The following is a 21569-nucleotide window of genomic DNA, read 5'->3' as shown; positions in this document are numbered from 1 at the left end:
TTGAATACTTAGGTATGCATATCATGAAATATTGACCCGGGATATACTTTTGTTTGACTTGACATAAACACATTTTTAAAAATATCATCAGTTATATCCACAATGCAATTCTACAAACAATTACTTTTTTTGTCTTTTAATATATTTTTTGCTGTTTTTGTTTATATACAGCCCATTTGAAGTTGTTGTCAGTCCTGAGGTTGGAATACAGAAAGTTAGAGCATGGGGTCCTGGCCTGGAGACTGGCATGGTGGGCAAATCTGCTGATTTTGTGGTGGAAGCCATAGGCACAGAGGTTGGGACACTTGGTAAGAGATCCAATACACAAAATGGAACATAAAGACTCTAAATGTACCTTTTAAAACTGTGTTTTCATTTTCTGTGGAATGCCATTGTTGCAAACACTGTCTTCAATGTTATCTCTAGGTTTCTCCATTGAGGGCCCCTCACAGGCAAAGATCGAGTGTGATGACAAGGGAGATGGCTCATGTGATGTGCGCTACTGGCCCACTGAGCCTGGCGAGTATGCTGTGCATGTAATCTGTGATGATGAGGACATCAAGGACAGCCCTTTCATTGCTCATATTCTACCAGCCAGCATCAAAGGCTTCCCAGAGAAGGTAAATAGCAAAAAAAGGACTGTTTTATGCAGAGGTTTACATTTTATTCAATCAGGAAGGATCATGTGGTGCCACTGTAACAGTGATCCCAAGAAGAACTTTAGTCAAGAGGAAATAAAACAGGCTGGTTAAAGTTGATGTGTGTCGGTTCAAAGGTCCTAATGGTACAGGCAGGCCTTTGGAATATAACATACTAAAATCTGATGTTAAACCTGTTTTCTGTTAAACCTTGCATTCAATAGTTTAAATATTTTTTTCATACAGGATTTATTTAGAGCCAACAGTGTGCACAGCTCTTTCCAATGTAAAGGGAGACAGTACATCTACAATACAATTCATTATAAGAGAACTAGGAGGGCCCTGATCCTGAAAGAATAATTAATTTAGCATCTGAGCCTCAGGGTGCCCCTAAATCATGATATATGATATTAAAATACTTCTGCGTAATAGATAGAATCAATAAACATATATTATAATGCAATGTAGGCATTTAAACATTTACTATCAATGAAGATAGCTCTCTTGATCACTTGAAACTTCAAAGAGCCACCTACAGATCCAAATGTACCCCCATATTTAAACTACCAACAATTATAAGATTCACTTTTTAAAGAGGAGGATTAGGCCATGTAAATGCTGTTTCTGTTTCAGCTCTCAGTCAACCTCCCCCCTTTCCCTCCCCTGTCTACCACCTGTTATTTTACAAGTTCAAGAGGGAGGGTTGGGGATACGCATTTGTCTAACTGGGATCTGACCTTTGCAGGCTCATCTTCTAATCCTCCCCCCCCCCCCCCCACCTCCTTCCAAACATAATTTATATGACTGGATAACTATTACTAGCATCAAAGGCAGAGAAACCTCTCTTGTTCAAGACTTGTGACTGGTGACTATGGGCTTAGTGGAGAGGGATCCTATTAGAGGGAGAGGGAGATAATCCTACACTGGGTTTTTGAGGACTCTAAATTATTGAATAAAGTTGCTAAGAAAGAAATAAAGAAAAAAAGAAAGATAGAAAGAGAAAGAAAGAAAGAAAGAAAGAAAGAAAGAAAGAAAGAAAGAAAGAAAGAAAGAAAGAAAGAAAGAAAGAAAGAAAGAAAGAAAGAAAGAAAGAAAGAAAGAAAGAAAGCAGTTCAACTACATACAAAATAACTAAAACTGTATAACCCTGACTTGGTGATGGTGCTTATATTGGCTATTTCTCATCATTCTCCAGGTTAAGGCATATGGTCCAGGTATTGAACCTACTGGCTGCATAGTAGAACACCCTGCTGAATTTACTATTGATGCCCGTGCTGCTGGCACAGCTGAACTGAAGATCTATGCACAGGTACATGAATATTGGATAGATTTTTAGCTGAATTGTACTAAGTTGTGAGTTCTCATTGCTCCCCTTTTTCATTTTCGGGATGATATTGAGTTTGGATGTTCATAACATCTTTTAACATGAAGGTATATGAAACGTGTAAAATGCTTCAGCATTGACAAGTTTTATATTAATACACTTGTCTGTAATTGTACTTTATATTTTCTTTCAGGATGCAGAGGGAACACCAATTGACATCAAGATTAAGGACAATGGAGATAATACTTATGTGTGTGTTTATGTACCAATGAAAGCAATCAAACACACCATCATCATCTCATGGGGAGGAGTTAATATCCCAAATAGTCCTTACCGGGTGAGTTACAATTGCAATCAACAGAATGCTACAGTATTGAAACAGTATTGACTGACTACCAAATGCTGGCATACATTTTTATGCAGTATTCTATATGTTTTTTGGTCCATAATCTATTATATGAGCATATGTTCTAAAGGAATGTGTAGAAGTGCTTATATTGCTTATTAATAATTTTAGGTGTCAGTGGGTGAGGGTAGTCACCCTAACAAAGTTAAAGTTTATGGACCTGGAGTAGAAAAGACAGGCCTAAAAGCTAATGAGCCAACTTACTTCACAGTGGATTGCAGTGAGGCAGGACAAGGTAAGAATGACTTCTTGGAAAATTTAAATTCCTGAAATCAGTATTGACATCATTCAGACTGCTTAATTATTTTTTTTTTCACAGGTGATGTTAGCATTGGCATTAAGTGTGCACCTGGTGTGGTGGGACCAGCTGAAGCAGATATTGACTTTGACATCATCAAAAATGATAATGACACTTTCACTGTGAAATACACACCCCCTGGTGCTGGGAGATATACCATAATGGTCTTATTTGCCGACCAGGTACGAAAAAACTGCACATCACTGGACTAAGAAATTAAATATGGCTTTTTTATCTACTAGTTATACTGAGTCAGCCACTACAGGGGGAATTTATTATAACCGGTGTAGCTGTGCATAGTTAACAATCAGCTTCTAGTTTTGAGGGTACATTTACATTGAATGTGGGTTTGAAACAGTGCAAGTTCAGCTGAACTAGCATGATATTAAACCCGCATTTCAGTGCAAGTTTGGGGGTGATTTAAATTACATCTGTGCGGGTTCATGCACAGATGTCTACTGAAATCGCCCCTGAAGTCACAAAAAGTAATGCAGGAACTACTTTTGGAAATCGGTGCGGTTCTGCACAGTTGGCATTGCACCGATTGGGACAGTGCCATTGCTGGCAATAGATTCACATGTCAAATCGCTCCGATGTGAATGGGGGCTTATTCTCAAAGCCTTATTGAACAAAGTTCAAGTTAGAAGCTGATTGGTTGATTGGCACAGCTGCATCAGACTCTGTGTGCTCCAGTTTTACTAAATCACCCCTTATGTATTTTAAGAACCTTCCCATATAAACACATACTGTATGCATGTATACTTTCCAGTATGAACACAGATGTATGCAGAGACATGTTCTCTTCCTCCAGAAAATTATGTTCCAGATTTATTTAATCTCTTACAAATACCCTTTCTCTTTTATTTAATAGGAAATACCAATCAGCCCCTTCCGGGTTAAGGTAGATCCATCTCATGACGCCAGCAAGGTACGAGCAGAAGGCCCTGGACTCAATCGCACAGGTGAGACTGCTGTGATTCCCAAGGAATTAGTTAATCAAAAGATTGTTTGGAAACCAGGTGTAAATGTATGCCTAGCAAACTGTATTTTCTAAATTTGTATAATTTTGCCATTGCCATTTTTTCTGGCTTGTTTTAATTTAATATTAGGTCAATCATGTGTTCCCTTTGTTTCACATATTAAGAAAGTTTAAAACATGAAAAGGATCAATTCATATTTTATGTTTTGAAAACAATGTTAGCTCAGGCATTATTCTGTTAAGGAGTTTTTGAGCTATACTGCTTAGTTAGTGATATCAATTGTAAAAGAAGCAATGACTACTAATAATTGTTACCTTCATTTGATATGATACAGGTGTGGAGGTTGGAAAGCCCACACACTTCACTGTATACACTAAAGGTGCTGGAAAAGCAAAGCTGGATGTTCAGTTTAGTGGGACCATAAAGGGTGAAGTTGTGCAAGACTTTGAAATAATTGATAACCACGACTATTCATACACTGTGAAGTATACAGCTGTGCAACAGGTATGTTTATCATAGATCATTTAAATTCTTATGGTGCTAAGGTTTCCTGCATTACCTGTTATGTGTTAAGTCAACATTATGCTTTTTTTTATGTATGTTGCACATTAAAATCTTAAACTTTGGACAGCATATTTAAGTTCTCTACTGTCTAACAGGGTAATATAACTGTATCAGTCACCTATGGAGGAGATCCTATCCCTAAGAGTCCATTTATTGTTACTGTGGCACCTCCTCTGGACCTGGGCAAAGTTAAAGTGCAGGGGCTCAACAACAGTAAGTAGCCGCATATTTTGCAGTTCATATATTGTTAAATCTGTGGGCAATTGATAATATCTTGATACATTCCTATGAGAGCTTTGTAATTTTGTTAGGTTTTAATGTTATTTGTCTACCTGTTTCCTGAACAATAAATATATTTGCTTTTGCAGAGGTGGATGTTGGGAAAGACCAAGAGTTCACCATTAATACCAGTGGAGCAGGAGGTCAAGGAAAGGTTGATGTGAAGATTACATCTCCATCACGGCGTCCAATTCCTTGCAAGGTGGAAACTGGTGTCACTAGTGAGATTCACACCGTAAAATACATGCCTCCTGAGGAGGGACCATACAAGGTGGACATTAGCTATGATGGTCATCCCGTGCCAGGAAGCCCATTCACAGTGGAGGCTGTCATGCCCCCCGATCCTTCCAAAGTAAGTAAAGAACAGTAATTCTTCACTCGTACGCCTTTGTTCCTTTATTGTCTTCTATTGATTTCTTTCATTCTTACATGTTTAAACCTTTTATGAGTAGTTTTTTACATTGTAATCAAAGCATCAATTCTCTGTTTCTTTGTTTATTCCATTTCTGCTCTTTTTCATATTATATCTGTTATGTTTCTCCTTTACATTTTTGCATTACCTAAGAGCATTATTCAGGTTCTGTCTATATTCTTCTATGCCTGTTCTATGTCTTCTTTAGACCTGGCACACCAGTGATTTTCATCCATGTGTTTCTCATTGTTGTTTGAGCAGGATGAGGGGTTAATGTCAGGCCAGAGCAGTCGGAGAGGAGGGGGATACATATCTCTGTTTACATAAGCCTATAGCTTAGAGTTGCAAACAGGCCAGGGGAAAAAAATGCATTAAGCAATAAAGGATGTACATCTCAGCATATCGCATTCACTGCTTTTCTTATATATGATGCATTTTGGCACAACAGTGAGAATGAGCAACACAGCAGAATTAGGACAACTGCCAAGTGTCCGTTGCTGTGGGACAGGGGTAAGCTGTCCAGTCCCACTAATGCACAGGTGACCTCACTGATCTATGTGGGAAGTTCACAGCAATAAAAGCTATAATACAATCTGATGTTCACAGACATCCCTTCTCATTCAGAAGTGGACTGAAAAATCATAAAGTGACCTGAGTAATGTTATTTTCTCTCTAACAATAGAAACAAAAAAGAGGTAAAGTCTGTAAGAAATATGATGCACATGGTGCAATGCTGACTTTTGTGGGAAATAAATACACATGGCTTGAAGTGGTAATCAGTTTGTTTTATTAGCTTACTATAAGTATTGGGGTATGTCTGGAGAGTTTCATTGCCTTAAGTTAAGAGAGGGACAAGGGGGTAAGGATATCAGCAACATATCCCTTTACTATCAAAATGTGTCTGCTATATTATTAATGCATGCAGGTTTGAATTTTGGAAGACACAATGTACATGTTTGCTAATTTATGCCCACATTATGGACATTTAAAAGATTTCTGTATTAGTTACAGAACATTTACAGAATCCTGTGAATATTTACAAAACTAACTTTTGTAACATATTTCTTTAATTTCTAATCATGCACCAACTTAAAAAAATGTGTTGTCCACAAAGGTCATACTAGTGAGAATGATGTATAGCACTGCTAAATGTAGTGCTTTTATTAACATTTTAAAAGTAGTATTTGTTTTGTAAAATGTATTTTATATCTTTCACAGGTCCGTGCCTATGGACCAGGCCTTAAAGGTGGGTTTGTGGGCAAGCCAGCACCATTTGCAATTGACACCAAAGGAGCTGGTACTGGAGGTCTTGGTCTTACAGTTGAAGGACCATGTGAAGCCAAGATTGAGTGCCAAGATAATGGAGATGGTTCCTGTTCAGTATCCTACCTCCCTACAGAACCAGGGGAATATTCTATCAATATTTTGTTTGCAGAAGCCCACATTCCTGGTTCTCCTTTTAAGGCTGACATTCGACCTGTGTTTGATCCCAGCAAAGTGACAGCCAGTGGACCTGGTTTAGAAAGAGGGAAAGCAGGAGAAGTGGCCACCTTCACCGTCGACTGCTCAAAAGCTGGTGAAGCTGAGCTTACCATTGAGATTCTTTCAGATTCTGGTGCAAAAGCTGAAGTGCTTATCCAAAACAACAGCGATGGGACCTATAGTATCACCTACATCCCATCATGCTCTGGGGCTTACACAATCACCATTAAATATGGAGGACATGCAGTACCTAAATTCCCTGTCCGTGTAAACGTTGAACCAGCAGTGGACACCAGCGGAGTAAAGGTGTTTGGTCCAGGAGTAGAACCCAGAGGTAAGTGATTACAGGAAGATTAACAGTAAATACTATTTTTAGGAAACGTGTACATGCTGATCTTCCCTAAACATTAGTGTTTGTTGTACAGTATTCATTGTGAACTGCAGAAAGCTCTGTGACCTAACACACGTCTTACATTATTTCCAACCAGTTTCAATACACAGTTAAAACACTGGAAACTATAGTAAATGTTTATGTTTCACATTTTTATATAATACAATTAATAAAATAATCAGGGATGGTTTGACTACTGTTCAACTACTAATAACTCATTTTAGGTATTTATCCTTTTCAAACCTAGCAAATTCTGATGAAGCTAATTTTATAAACATAGTAATAAGATACATATACTATATACTATACTAAACTAATAAGATACATATATAACATATAGTAACAAGATACTATAAGACATGTACATAGTAATATAATCCCTTCCTCTGTTTTAGGTGTTCTGCGTGAAGTCACCACAGAATTTACTGTTGATGCTCGCTCTCTAACCAAAACAGGTGGCAGCCATGTCACCACTCGCATTATTAGTCCTTCAAATGCTGTCACTGAAAGCCTTATAACGGATAATGGAGATGGAACCTATCATGTGCAGTATACAGCGTATGAGGATGGTAAGATCCAGGCAAATTTATCACTAGCTTCGTAATCCTATACGAAATATCACCCTGAGCCCAACTCTTATACAGTTACAAACAAGGCACTAAGACCATTCCATTGCAAATACAGTTTATAAATGTCACTTTCAATTTCCTGTGCTATGCATGTTATGTTATTCAGTGAAAAATAAGTAATATTCCTTAATTACATATTACTTTTAGTTGTTTGGGTTGTTTACATTAAATGATAGCTAACTCTGATAAAAGACAAATTACTGCAGTTAATTAACTGTTGGTAATAAATGTATAGTAAACAAAGATCCTTTTGCATATTGGAGGTAAACTGGGATCAAGCCAAAATGTCTGTTTATGTTCCTGCAAATTATTTACTACATGTTTACATCTCTGCCCCCCCCCCCCCCCCTAATAACTGCATGCACACTACTGAAACCGTGTTTTTCATTCAAGTACTATCAGTTTTCCTGAGTGGGCATTTTCTTACAGTCTTCTTTTTTTATGACAGGGATTCATTTGGTAGAAGTTCTGTATGATGATGTTCCTGTGAATAAAAGCCCATTCCGTGTTGGTGTCACAGAGGGCTGTGATCCAACCCGTGTGCGAGCATATGGCCCAGGGCTAGAAGGTGGACTGCTTAACAAATCCAATCGCTTCACAGTTGAGACCAGGTAAGAGTATAACATTTTCACTTACACTGTGTAATGGTGTTTTCCTGACATTTTCCCCCTCATTTTGACTTATTTTCTTGTAAACTTCCCAGTTAAATACACTTTTCTTGAATTTGCAGGGGTGCTGGCACTGGTGGCCTTGGCCTTGCAATTGAAGGTCCATCTGAAGCAAAAATGTCATGTAAGGACAATAAGGATGGCAGCTGTAGTGTAGAATACATCCCTTTCACACCAGGAGAGTATGATGTCAACATTACATTTGGTGGGCGACCAATCCCAGGTACTGTAATATTCTTGCTTCCATTGCATTTATATGTTGCTCGTCATTTGTATGAACACACAGACAACACAAAATGGACTTGAGTAATTGTTAGTATTTTGATCTTTGCAGGAAGCCCATTCCGTGTGCCAGTGAAAGAAGTTGTGGATCCTAGCAAGGTGAAGTGTTCAGGTCCCGGTTTGGGGGCTGGTGTGAGAGCACATGTCCCACAGACCTTCACTGTAGACTGTAGCAAGGCTGGACTTGCACCATTGGAGGTGTTGGTACAAGGACCATCAGGTAAAGAAGAAAAAAAAGCATAAAATGTAACTGCAAAAGTAATAAAGGAAGATTTTCGCAGAAACAAAGTATTAGTTACTTTCTTTTGTTGTAGGTCTTGCAGAGCCAGTAGATGTAAGAGATAATGGTGATGGAACTCACACAGTAAAGTACACCCCAGCTACAGATGGACCATACACTGTATCTGTTAGATATGCAGACCAGGAAGTGCCAAGAAGGTAAGAATGGCACAATTCATGAGCAATCCCTGTGCTTATTAAAACTGTAAAATAAATAAATAAATAGTGCTAAGAGCTTTAACTAAATCATTTTCAATCTATAGCCCCTTTAAGATCAAAGTCCTCCCAACCCATGATGCAAGCAAAGTACGTGCTAGTGGCCCAGGTCTCAACTCAGCTGGTATACCAGCCAGCTTACCTGTGGAATTTACCATTGATGCCCGGGATGCAGGCGAGGGGCTACTTACTGTTCAGATTCTGGTAAGCACATCTTACTTCTTTGTATACAGCAGTGCTTAAATGATAACTATGATTAGTTCACCAAAAGGGAAGTTTCAATTACCTAAACTATAAAAGAATGTATGCTTTCAGATTATTAACTATTTACACGTTGCCATCAATAGGTTAAAAGCTTTGCTTATCTGGAAACTTTAGCTTTGTCCATATGGTATATTTATAAAAACAAGTGACCCCTAGTATGCTTCTCGAGCAGCTGGAAGATTTGTACATCCCGTTAGAATGAGCTCATTCATATTTAGAGTTTGCTAAGAACTGGAAAAAAATCACCATCTAGCGGTAGAAGGGAGACATATGGGTTGGTTTACAAAAGGCAAATAGACTGTTCCTTTTGTGAGAGAGGTTGCACTGTTCAAAGAGACTTTCCCCAAAGCTTAGTGAATGACATCTGACTTCCATCATCCAATAATGTGTAGGCGAATATGCAGTTTTTAAAAACATTTTTCCTTTCACATGAGTGGGTACTCTTTGCCAAATTAATTTCTCCACATGACCTAAGCGCTGAGGAAAATTCCCATTCAAAGTGCAACTTCCCTTGCAAAGTGAACAGCCTATTTGCTTTTAGAAAACCAACCCTATTGTATGTAAGTAATATTTAAACACATATACTGTAGATGTAAAATAATTATACAATAATTGTTATAGTATAAAACATTGTAATATATTTTAGCCATATCCATCAGATAATGTAAAATATTGCTGTTTCAATCCAAAGGTCACTCTGGATGCAGCCATGCAAAGTACATTTCTCCATCATTAGGCACAGAGAAGCATTAATACTGTAACATAATACTGCTTCAAAAAAGCAGGCATTTTGAAAGGATTTAATGATGTCATATCTGATATACACAAGTAAATCAGACAAATACTGATAGCTCAAATTAAATTAAATAGGTGGGAATGTAATGGAGAAGTTGGAACTCAGTATAAGAATTAATCCTCAGCAAACTGTCACCATCTGGCAAGGGTAAAATATTCACACAGACATTAATGAGTCACGCTGCTCTGTCATATGATATTCTACTGACAGAAAGCGTACCTTTCCATCTTTAGGATAGGACTGGAAAAGTTAGAGAGGCACTGACTTGTTTTATTCAGTAAGGCAAAGAGCAATGACCAATGTTAGTAACCCAGAAAAACCAAACTGCAATATGCTTGCATTTAATTAATTTTACTAAACTGGAACCTGGTGCTTGCAATGGGTAACTGCACTCCACATAGTACCTTTGCCATTCATACTACTTTGCTGAATAAGCCAGTAACAGTTTTGGTAACTTTAGTTGGGAAATGTAAAAATAATGTAAAATAAATGTAAAAAGAGAACTGATAAATTACAAAGTTGGTACTATTCATTTTAGTTTTATTAGTGCTGTTACAAACTGTATGCCCTTGTTTGATTTCCACATCGCTGGCCGTTTTTTTAAAGCATAAGATAAATTGTGGAACTGCTAATCAAGACTCTACTGTTCACTTTTACAGAACTAATAAATGAATACAAGGGTTTATAAATCAGAATTAGCTTTATAAAGACCAATATGTGTATATAAATCAAATATTATTCAGAAAATATGTCCAGCTTTGACCACAGCAATATAATGACCCATACTATTTCTTTTAGGACCCAGAAGGAAAGCCAAAGAAAGCCAATATTCGTGGAAATGGTGATGGTACCTACACAGTATCCTATGTACCAGACATGGCAGGAAGATACACTATAACCATTAAGTATGGCGGAGATGAAATTCCCTACTCTCCTTTCCGTATTCTTGCAGTACCTACCGGAGATGCCAGCAAGTGTTTAGTGACAGGTAAGTGGCGGTATAGCTTATTTTTAGAGCTTTGAAAACTCAATTTTTACATTTGCAATGTCTAATATAATTGTTGTATTCTCTTTTTTTTTTTTTCAGTGTCTATTGGAGGACATGGATCAGGTGAGCCATTTACAATGCATATTTATGAGAATTTCCATAAACAAAGTAATAGCTATATTCAATTTATTTGTTTGCTTAAAATCAGTCTGTAGGTTTGATCATTTTGCATATGAACAGTTCAGTAGTTCCTGACTTGCAAATAACACCCCTTCTCTTGGCCATTAGGAGCCTGTCTTGGACCCACCATTCAGATTGGGGAAGAAACTGTCATTACAGTAGATGCTAAAGCTGCAGGAAAGGGAAAAGTGACTTGCAAAGTGTCCACACCTGATGGGGCAGAGCTTGATGTAGATGTAGTGGAAAACCAAGATGGCACTTTTGATATCTACTACACAGCACCTGAACCTGGGAAATATGTCATCACCATCCGCTTTGGTGGAGAACAGATTCCCAACAGTCCTTTCCATGTGGTGGTAAGTTTGGAAGAAACAAGAAACAAAGCAAGAAACATTTTGTGACACAACACTCCCCATGTAATCAGGCCTTTACTTTTCATGTATTTAATGTCTTCCCTCCCTTCTGCCAGGCTTGTGATACCATTCCAATCATAGAGGAACCATGTGACACTGTGCAGCTACAACAGCCCTATGCTGCACACCTTCCTGGATATCCAGCTCACTGGGTATAAAACTGAGATATCCCTGCAATTATATTGCCCTGTCACTCTAGAACTCTGAAATCTGCACTTTATTTCATTTCCTCTTTGCAGCTCATCTCACTGCTTCTTCCTCTGCCCTTTTACAACTCAGAATTTCTATATTTAATACATTTAGCCCCTGTATAAAAAAAAACTTAGTAACCATAAAGGCTTACCTTTTTCACAGCGATGCAAAATTAGCAAAAAAATAAAAATAAAAGCACAGTTGGCTGAACCGTCTAGTTTTATTTGCTTAATCCTCTTTAGTACAGGGAGCTTATTTTATCACCAACCTGTTTAGCTCTGGATGTACCATACCAATGATCCAGGGGGATTAGGACACAGGAAGGGATGTAACTCCCTAATGTAATATGAGGTTTACGGACAGCATTTACTACTTACTTTACATTGCTCTTTTACTAATCTTTTTATGTTCACTATCAGATTGCTGCTGTCTTTTTTTTCCAGCATATGTTTTCCTACGTCCAGACTTCACTAATTGCTATGAAATGAGTTATCTTTGTTATACTTTTTTATTTACTCACTCCTTTATACTTTGGCGTTGCTTCACTTTTGTGTTTTTTATTGTTTGGCTAAATTCTAGTATTTTTCTGATCTCTGTAGGCTACAGAAGAGCCAGTTGTTCCAGTAGATAATTTGGACACCATGCTTAGGCCATTCAACCTGGTCATTCCATTCACTGTGCAAAAAGGAGAAATTACAGGTACAGCCCTATCAGTACAGCAAATTCTAGACTCTTTTACACCAACTATTTTTTCAACTGTTTTACCACTCAGAAAATAAAATTTATACTACTGCTTACGTTTAGCAATGAGTTCTTCACAACTAAGGTTTGGTGCCATGGTGCACATACGCAGAACAATTGTAGTCTTAGCGATCACCCCTCCTATCCTTTACATAGCACTGTTCACTGAGATTTCTGTACCCCAAAAATAGTAATACTACCTATAGCTTTATCAATCACCTCCCCTTTGTTGCACAAAGCATTGTGTATTCTGATTGTCCAGATACTATTCCCACAAAAAAACATATAGGTTTAACAATCATTCCTCCTACACTCTGATTTCTGTGGTCAGATATAAAAAAACAAATGCAAAAAAAATGCCTTTTTTTCTAGTCCTTGTATATGCAGTCTTTTTTCAGTATAAGTATCTGCTGTCATTCAGTTGCAGAAATAATGTCACTATTCAAACATAGAACCGTAAAAAAAGGAGAAAGTTTATCTCACAGCTTCTGTTTTTAGTTTGCATATCTTTTTGGACTGGACTGGAAAATAAGGCAGAAAACAAGTCCAAAATCAAATTACTCTTAAAAATTACGCATAAAACACAATTTACAAATAATTCTTAGATGATGAAATTATGGTTGAACTTGTGAATGTAATCAATTTTAATGCAGCCAAATTACCTATTATGTTTAAACTTGCACAAAAGACCATTTTCTTTCATGATACTAATGGCAGACGGTGCATACATATTCTGGTCTCTTTTTTGCACATGACATATCAGTTGTTCTTAGGTGTTATTTGTTCTACTATACTAATTGCTTGTCTTCCTTTGCTTTCTGAATTTAGGAGAAGTCCGTATGCCTTCTGGCAAGACTGCTCGGCCCAATATTACTGATAACAAGGATGGAACCGTTACTGTTAAGTTTGCTCCAGTGGAAAAAGGATTGCATGAGATGGACATAAAGTATGATGGGAATCACATTCCAGGTAACCATTTCATAATTTCTTGTATAACCAGTAGAGTATCTGTGTGACCCTGAGTTACAGATGTAAGGAAACCTTTTTAAGTTGAGAAATGTTTTAGACTGTAATCTCTTCATGCAAGGGTTCTCATTTTTAGTCATTCATTAAACACAATAAATTGGATGAATACTTAATTCAGTTATCCAAAAAAGTGAAAAGCAAATTCCTGCTCACTTTAATTATTCAATTATTTTCAGATGAAATAAGTAAACAAGAATTATTTTTTTACATGATTTGATAATTAAAGTGAATGTTCACACAATTTATCATGTGAAGTTTCTCAACTTATTTAGTAAATCAGCTTTTAAGTGTAACAAAAGTAAAATCCAACATGTTGATGATACAAATGCCATATTTAAAAACATTTTGTCAAACCGGGTATGATAGTGATGTTATAAACATAAACTGTTATTCTACTTTCAGGCAGCCCACTGCAGTTTTATGTAGATGCCATTAACAGCAGACATGTGAGTGCCTTCGGACCCGGGCTTAGTCATGGAATGGTAAACAAGCCAGCCACTTTCACTATTGTAACCAAGGATGCTGGAGAAGGTATATTCTTATATTGGTGTCTGCTAGTTTTTTCTTAAATTTATTTATTTTTTGCTATCAGGATTTGACCATTGAAGTATAAAAAATTAATTGAAAGTCGTTTAACACAGGTGGCTTATCACTGGCTGTGGAGGGTCCCTCAAAGGCTGAAATCACCTGCAAAGACAATAAGGATGGTACCTGCACTGTGTCTTACTTGCCCACAGCTCCTGGAGACTACAACATAATTGTACGCTTTGATGACAAGCATATTGCAGGCAGTCCTTTCACAGCTAAGATAACCGGTGAGTTATTAATGAGATTGGTGAATTTTTAAAAAAGGTTATAGGCATTAGAGAATAGTGTACTCAAAACTCTTTGTCACATGGCAAAAATAAAAGTTGAAACCTTATCATTTTTTGTTTTAACTTTTTTTAGTTTTTAATAGCATAAAAAGTAGTATATCAGTAGACACAGAGTGGTTAGTGGGGAGTTCCTAAATATTTCAGGTAACATGCTGACCTTTTTCCACTTTACCAGGTGATGATTCCATGAGGACTTCTCAACTGAATGTGGGGACTTCAACAGATGTGTCCCTTAAAATCACAGAGTCAGATCTGAGCCAGCTGACTGCTAGTATCAGGGCTCCATCTGGTAATGAAGAGCCCTGTTTACTCAAGAGGCTGCCAAACAGGCACATTGGTAGGTGAACATCGAGGGAAATTTTAGCTGTGTTGCATTTGTTCCACTAAAATCTCAAACTAGCCTTGCCTTGTTTTTTGAAACCACGGAGATATATTTTAAATAACCTCAAAAATTCATCATAGTGGGTTTTATATATTGGGTAATCCCCTTTTACACTACTGTTTCTCTCCTAATACAGGAATCTCCTTCACTCCAAAAGAAGTGGGAGAACATGTGGTGAGTGTGAAGAAAAATGGAAAACATGTCACTAACAGCCCATTCAAGATAATGGTTGGACAATCTGAGATTGGAGATGCAAGCAAAGTGAAAGTGTCAGGAAAGGGATTGCTGGAGGGTATCACTTTTGAGGTGTCTGAGTTCATTGTGGACACCAGGAATGCAGGTACACATATATTTGTAAAGATACTTATTAAATTTTTGTTTACTACCTCATTACTATTACTCATCTTCTTCTGGTGACTGCATGTGACTCTCATTCCTAGGATATGGAGGCTTAGGGTTATCCATTGAAGGTCCAAGCAAAGTGGATATAAACTGTGATGACGTGGAAGATGGAACATGTAAAGTGTCTTATTGTCCAACTGAGCCTGGCACATATATTATAAATATCAAGTTTGCAGAGAAGCATGTACCTGGTGAGTGTGCAGTGGTACATACATTTGTCATATTGTATTTATCTCAGTAACTTGTTAAACTGAAGCTAAATCCCTCCTTGCCCTTAATGTGAACCTGCACACCACAACATCATTTAATCAATAATGCTTTACATGTTATGTAAAATTCGGAGCATGAAAGTCTCTTATACATTTACTATAATCAAGCTTTCATTGTTGAAAAGAAAAACAAAAGGGGGGGGGGCAAGCAGCTTTTAATAAGGGACCAAGCTGGCATGAGTCCTTTGGTAGTTTAATGTTATTTCTGCCAAATTTTAGGACTGCCAAGCTTGCTAAAAAAACACTACCCCCTACAACTCCCACATACTGGAATATCCAAACTAAAAAACATATTTGTTATTTCTCAAAAATAGAAGGGTCAGTTACCTAAAGCTTTTAATATTTTATTTCCAGGTGTTATTTGCTTTTTCCTATTATCAAAAATAACTTTTCAGTTAATTAATGATTTTATCACACTGATTAGTTGAATTACTACAGGCACATTATATTTAATCTTTTTTTTTTTTTTTTAGTATTTTGAATCTTAAATGTCAATTGGCAAAGATTTTTACACAAGTTTTGACACCTTAAAATATTTTGTTTTGGCTGATAATATTTGGAGGTTCATGAGGTATCTATTGCAGAGAGCATAAAAAGTAGCCATTCCATTCAAGAAATAAAGACTTGTAGTGGTAAAATAACTATAGCAATTGTTATATCAGCAAATACCCTAGTCTATTATTTTTAAGTAGATTTATAACTGTGGTAATCAAATTGGCATACAATAAGTAAGGTACCTAAAATAATCCAGTAAATTGGCCCTACTGTGTATAATAAAACAATTTATAGGGGGCATCTAGTCCTAAATTCTTATTTTTTTTTAAATATATGCACTTACACTGGATTCTTGTGTGATTTACAGGAAGCCCATTTATGGTAAAGGTTACAGGGGAAGGACGTATAAAGGAAAGCATTACAAGAAAACGCCAGGCCCCATCCATTGCAAGCATTGGCAGCACATGTGACCTCAATTTGAAGATTCCAGGTATGTAGACATGGAGTACATGAAACAAGTAACTAGTAAGGCAGATATCATTGGTTGCATGCCTTTTAACTCTTTGACTATACAAAAATATTGATGTAGCACACAAACAGTTAAAAAAGATCATGCTAATTCAAATTGCAATTTATACTTAAAAGCGAATGAATAAAGTGTGTTTATATATAATAATATAATAATCTGCACTAAATGGATTATTTGTTGATTTATAACTCTTTCTAAAGGCAACTGGTTCCAGATGGTCTCAGCCCAAGAACGTCTCACTCGTACATTCACCCGCAGCAGTCACACATACACACGCACTGAACGTACAGAGATCAGTAAGACCCGTGGAGGTGAAACAAAGAGAGAAGTACGTGTGGAGGAGTCTACACAGGTTGGCGGTGATCCTTTCCACAATGTCTTTGGTGACTTTCTGGGCCGGGAGAGTCTGGGCTCTTTTGGAAGTATTGCACGACAAGAAGGTGAAAGCAGCATTCTCTACAACAACACTCTTCTTTAAAGTTTTATAAGGACCTAATTAAATTTTATTTTCTCTTCCAGGTGAACCAGGAGCCCAGGATATGACAGCACAAGTGACTAGTCCCTCTGGAAAGACAACCGATGCAGAGATTATTGATGGTGAAGATAGCACATACAGTGTGCGCTTTGTCCCACAGGAGATGGGAGCTCACACTGTTAGCGTCAAGTATAGAGGACAGCATGTCCCAGGCAGTCCTTTCCAGTTTACAGTTGGACCCATGGGTGAAGGTGGTGCCCACAAGGTCAGAGCTGGAGGCACTGGTTTGGAAAGGGGAGTCGCAGGTGTTCCAGGTAAGAAGTAATGCTATTAAACTCAGGCATAAACATAATAAACTAAGCTCTCAAATATGTTTCATGTTTCTGGTGATTTAACACTTTTAATCCCCACAGCTGAATTCAGCATATGGACTCGAGAAGCTGGTGCTGGTGGTTTGTCCATTGCAGTAGAAGGTCCAAGTAAAGCAGAAATCTCTTTTGAAGATCGCAAGGATGGATCTTGTGGCGTGTCCTACATTGTGCAGGAAGCTGGTGAGTGCATTTATTTTAGTAGTAAATTGAGTAAATTTAAGGTTCTGGAATTGTTTAAGCATTTACTAACTACATAGTGGGACAAATGTCCCATAAACATGCCCAACTGTGTAGATTTTTTTATTTTCTTGAGCAAGTTTTGCATTAACTGTAGGACGTATTGCATTTTGTTGTATTTACCATTGCAAATTCCATAAGCAATAAAAGTACATGTTATAATTGACTATTATTCCTTATATGGTTACCCAGGTGATTATGAGGTGTCCATTAAATTTAATGATGAACACATCCCTGACAGCCCATTTGTGGTACCAGTGGCTTCACGTTCTGATGATGCTCGCAGATTGAATGTCACCAGTCTACAGGTAAAAAGTTCAAAACACACTTTGTGACTGTTATATTACACAGTTAATACTTTATTTAAGTAAGAAAGAAAAGCCATCCTGGAATGTTCTATTTAAATGCTAGAATTACTTTAAAAATGATCTCTGAAAAATGATCTCTAAAAATTATCTCTATGCACTGTATATATTGAAATATTTGAACTCTTCTGTGCATATTGCTCTAGATTTAATAAACGGTGTTATCCTACAGGAGACAGGCCTGAAGGTAAACCAACCAGCGTCATTTGCAGTGCAGCTGAATGGAGCTCGTGGAGTGATTGAGGCCAAAGTGCACACTCCATCTGGGGTGGTGGAAGAGTGCTATGTGTCTGAAGTGGATAGTGGTAAGTAAAGAAACTCGAAAATACAATAGTAACTTTTTTTAATATTTTGAATTGTATGACCACAATGTGTCTTCTGTTCTGCCTTAGATAAATACTCAATCCGTTTCATTCCTCATGAAAATGGGGTGCACTCCATTGATGTAAAATTTAATGGGCGCCATATACCTGGCAGTCCTTTTAAGATCCGTGTCGGAGAACAGAGTCAGGCTGGTGATCCAGGTCTTGTTACAGCATATGGACCAGGCCTTGAAGGTGGAGTCACAGGTGAGAGCCAAAAGTTCATCCATAAAACTAACTCATGTTAAAGTCTTTTGTGTGTGTAAAAACCATGGCTTATTCATCCAAATCACAAAGTCATTCATTTTTCTACTAAATAGGAAATCATGCTAAAGATGTAACATGCATTTTTGTAGCTGCGCTCTAACAAGCAAGCCTCTTCATTTATGTGACTATTCTGCCTTATAATTTTCATGTGTAGATTAGTAGCTAACAAAAGCCCTTTTATAACCTTCCTTTTTAACAACGTTAAAAGCTACACATCATAACACCATGCATTCAATGACAACTATAACATAAGTGGTGAATAAGACACCATAAAACGTTCTTTGCTACCAATACAAACAGGAGCCCTAACCATGTCTTCCCTACCTTACACAGGGAGACCCTCTGAATTTGTAGTCAGCACCCTGAACGCTGGGGCTGGCTCTTTGTCAATGACAATTGATGGGCCTTCCAAGGTGAAGTTGGATTGCCAAGATTCTCCTGAGGGCTATAAAGTCTCATATACTCCCATGGCACCTGGAAACTACCTAATCTCCATCAAGTATGGAGGACCCCAACATATAGTGGGAAGTCCTTTCAAGGCCAGGGTGACTGGTGAGTTAGAGAACACCAAAGTACAATGTGATGAAATTCAATTCAAATGAAACTGGTTCTTGCAAGTTTAGATGGAAAGTTTCTTTAAAAGAAGACGAGTAGCCTTTTTTAAGTCTCTCAGTGTGTCATCTAACATTTTATCTTTCCTTCAACAGGTACTCGGCTATCAGGTGGTCACAGTCTCCATGAAACATCTACAGTGCTGGTGGAAACAGTCACTAAATCCTCAGCATCTGTAGGAGGGTATGGTATGACAGTACCTAAGTTTACATCTGATGCCTCCAAAGTGGTGTCCCGGGGCCCTGGACTTTCAAAGGCATTTGTAGGTCAGAAGAACACTTTTACTGTAGACTGCAGTAAAGCAGGTAAGGGAGAAACACAATTCAATGGTGTGTCAAATGTTCATTATAATCATATTACTTGAGTGTATATGTATCTTACTTCTTTTGTAATGCATAAAGTTACTGTTATCAAACCAGTAATCGCCAAAATAAACAGTTTCATCTAAAAATGAATGTTATTTTGAAATACAAACTTTTTACTATTTTGGGATATAAAGTATTAAACATTATTATTTCTTAAAAATTATTTTTATTTTGGCCTGCGATAGTCTTACAGTTTCTCAATATTTTGTTCCTAGTTTTCTAAAGAATCCACATCTGTCAATATTATAAATTATCTGTAATTTAGCTAGGTGTCACAACAGGTTATAATGACAGCAGTATGTACAGGAGAGGCAACAGAAGGGTATGACAGTGGGTAATATATGTATAAGAGGTGGTACAGAGAATATGAGAGGGGGATACATATACAGGAGAGAAGTGTTGAGGATATAACATTGGGCAGTATGTACAGAAGAGGAGTATGGAGGGTATGTTAGTGGACAATATATGCATAAAAGGTGGTACGGAGGGTAGGACAGGGGGCTATATATATAGGAGTGAATTGTTGAGGATAAGACATCAGGAAGTATGTGCAGAAGAGGAGTATAGAGGGTATGTCAGTGGATAGTATATGCATAAGAGGTGGTGCAGAGTGTATAAAAGGGGGCTATATATATAGGAGTGTTGAGGATATTACATTGGGCAGTACATGCACAAGATGAGTATGGAGGGTATGACAGTGGACAATATATACACATAAGAGGTGGTACGGAGGGTATGACAGGGGGCTATATATATATATATAGGACAAAAGTTTTCAGGATAAGACTTTTAGCAGAATGTGCAGAAAAGAAGTATGGAGGGTATGACAGTGGACAATATATACATAGGAGGTGGTGCGGAGGGTATAACAGGGGGCTATATATATAGGAGTGATGTGTTGAGGATAAGACATTGGGCAGAATGTACAGAAGAGGAGTATGGAGGGTATGACAGTGGACAATATATGCATAGTAGGTCGTGCGGAGGGTATAACAGGGGGCTATATATATATATAGAAGTGAAGTGTTGAGGATATTACATCGGGCGGTACATGCAGAAGAGGGGTGTGAAGGGTATGACAGTGGACAGAATGGATAGGAGAGGAATGTCGGAGAGTATGATGGCAATTTGCTTTTTGATAGTTGAATATTTTCCTAAAATGTTTATTATTTATATCACACAGGTACCAACATGCTGATGGTTGGTGTCCATGGGCCAAAGACACCATGTGAGGAAGTTTATGTGAAGCACATGGGAAATCGATTGTACAATGTGACCTATACAGTAAAGGACAAAGGAGACTACATCCTTATTGTCAAGTGGGGAGACCAGAATGTTCCAGGAAGTCCTTTTCAAGTTTCAGTCCCTTGAGAGACTACACTACAACCCATTACCCTAAAGGCCTCTCAAGAGGTCTAATTATTTGCCAATGAAGGACAGGCTTTCCCCTTTTTATGCAAATGCACTGATTAAAAAAAAAAAAACTGTTATAGCATAAATTCACTAAGTGCCTTTGTCTGTCCAAATGAAGGACTTTCCCATAAAATGATGACACAAAAACCGCTGGGTGTAGGGAGAAGGGATGCGAGTGTGCACATCAGCCACCATGTCCTTTCTGCCTTTTACATAATTTTCCTTTATAATATGGTTGGTGTTTTATTTTCTAAAGTTGCTACCTGTTGTGTTTTATATGCGCTTTAATTGTTTTGTATTTTTATTTCGGGGGAGGGGGATTTTAGGGGTGAGAGGTATCAGAGGTCATAGGGTCAGTGTACAGAAGCTATAGGGTCAGTTTATGGTGACTACTGTATGTATTGGTATTTTCTGTAGTACATTTATTAGTCTCTCTGTTATACTATCATTACATGTATGGGTCAGTTCTTTGCCACTAATTTAGTTTTTCCAATCAAGTAATCATTTTTAATCATCATTTCCAACCTACCTTAGTTTACTTCCCAACTTATCCCCAAGTTAGAAGAAATATGGTTAATTTAAGGGTGGGTCAAACAACATATCAACATAAGATATTCAAATTAGATATAAGTATTGTTCCATTACAGAATCACACATGCACTAATACAAGCTTCTCTTTAACACCTTTCCACCAAAGAAATT

At 37.5% G+C, this 21569-nt stretch overlaps 1 protein-coding gene across 4 annotated transcripts in view; it reads left to right on the top strand.

Annotated features, from left to right (window-relative positions):
- The window catches only part of FLNC (filamin C), a 76094-nt gene extending 54846 nt beyond the window's left edge, over positions 1-21248 (top strand). For 2 of the 4 annotated variants that reach the window (XM_082253198.1, XM_082253196.1), the window contains 38 exons: positions 172-308; positions 427-620; positions 1834-1947; positions 2156-2299; positions 2480-2603; positions 2688-2848; positions 3538-3628; positions 3981-4150; positions 4306-4423; positions 4579-4841; positions 6120-6717; positions 7170-7343; positions 7852-8014; positions 8134-8294; positions 8406-8573; positions 8668-8791; positions 8896-9052; positions 10707-10896; positions 10996-11019; positions 11185-11432; positions 11546-11641; positions 12281-12380; positions 13251-13391; positions 13851-13979; positions 14090-14263; positions 14499-14660; positions 14842-15045; positions 15146-15298; positions 16239-16361; positions 16601-16840; positions 16920-17189; positions 17289-17426; positions 17676-17791; positions 18021-18153; positions 18241-18417; positions 18811-19029; positions 19185-19394; positions 20638-21248. In XM_082253198.1, coding sequence (XP_082109324.1) covers positions 172-308; positions 427-620; positions 1834-1947; positions 2156-2299; positions 2480-2603; positions 2688-2848; positions 3538-3628; positions 3981-4150; positions 4306-4423; positions 4579-4841; positions 6120-6717; positions 7170-7343; positions 7852-8014; positions 8134-8294; positions 8406-8573; positions 8668-8791; positions 8896-9052; positions 10707-10896; positions 10996-11019; positions 11185-11432; positions 11546-11641; positions 12281-12380; positions 13251-13391; positions 13851-13979; positions 14090-14263; positions 14499-14660; positions 14842-15045; positions 15146-15298; positions 16239-16361; positions 16601-16840; positions 16920-17189; positions 17289-17426; positions 17676-17791; positions 18021-18153; positions 18241-18417; positions 18811-19029; positions 19185-19394; positions 20638-20825 — 6496 coding nt within the window. In that variant the 3' untranslated portion in view covers positions 20826-21248. The remainder of the gene's footprint in view (positions 1-171; positions 309-426; positions 621-1833; positions 1948-2155; positions 2300-2479; positions 2604-2687; positions 2849-3537; positions 3629-3980; positions 4151-4305; positions 4424-4578; positions 4842-6119; positions 6718-7169; positions 7344-7851; positions 8015-8133; positions 8295-8405; positions 8574-8667; positions 8792-8895; positions 9053-10706; positions 10897-10995; positions 11020-11184; positions 11433-11545; positions 11642-12280; positions 12381-13250; positions 13392-13850; positions 13980-14089; positions 14264-14498; positions 14661-14841; positions 15046-15145; positions 15299-16238; positions 16362-16600; positions 16841-16919; positions 17190-17288; positions 17427-17675; positions 17792-18020; positions 18154-18240; positions 18418-18810; positions 19030-19184; positions 19395-20637) is intronic. The other 2 variants (XM_082253199.1, XM_082253197.1) reach the window with 1 other exon arrangement.
- The last annotated feature ends 321 nt before the right edge of the window (positions 21249-21569 follow it).

The sequence above is a fragment of the Pelophylax lessonae genome, assembly GCF_965119305.1.
Source record: "Pelophylax lessonae genome assembly, chromosome: 4".
NCBI lineage: Eukaryota > Metazoa > Chordata > Amphibia > Anura > Ranidae > Pelophylax > Pelophylax lessonae.
Note: the sequence above shows the minus strand (reverse complement) of the source record. Positions and strands in the feature narration are given on the sequence as shown.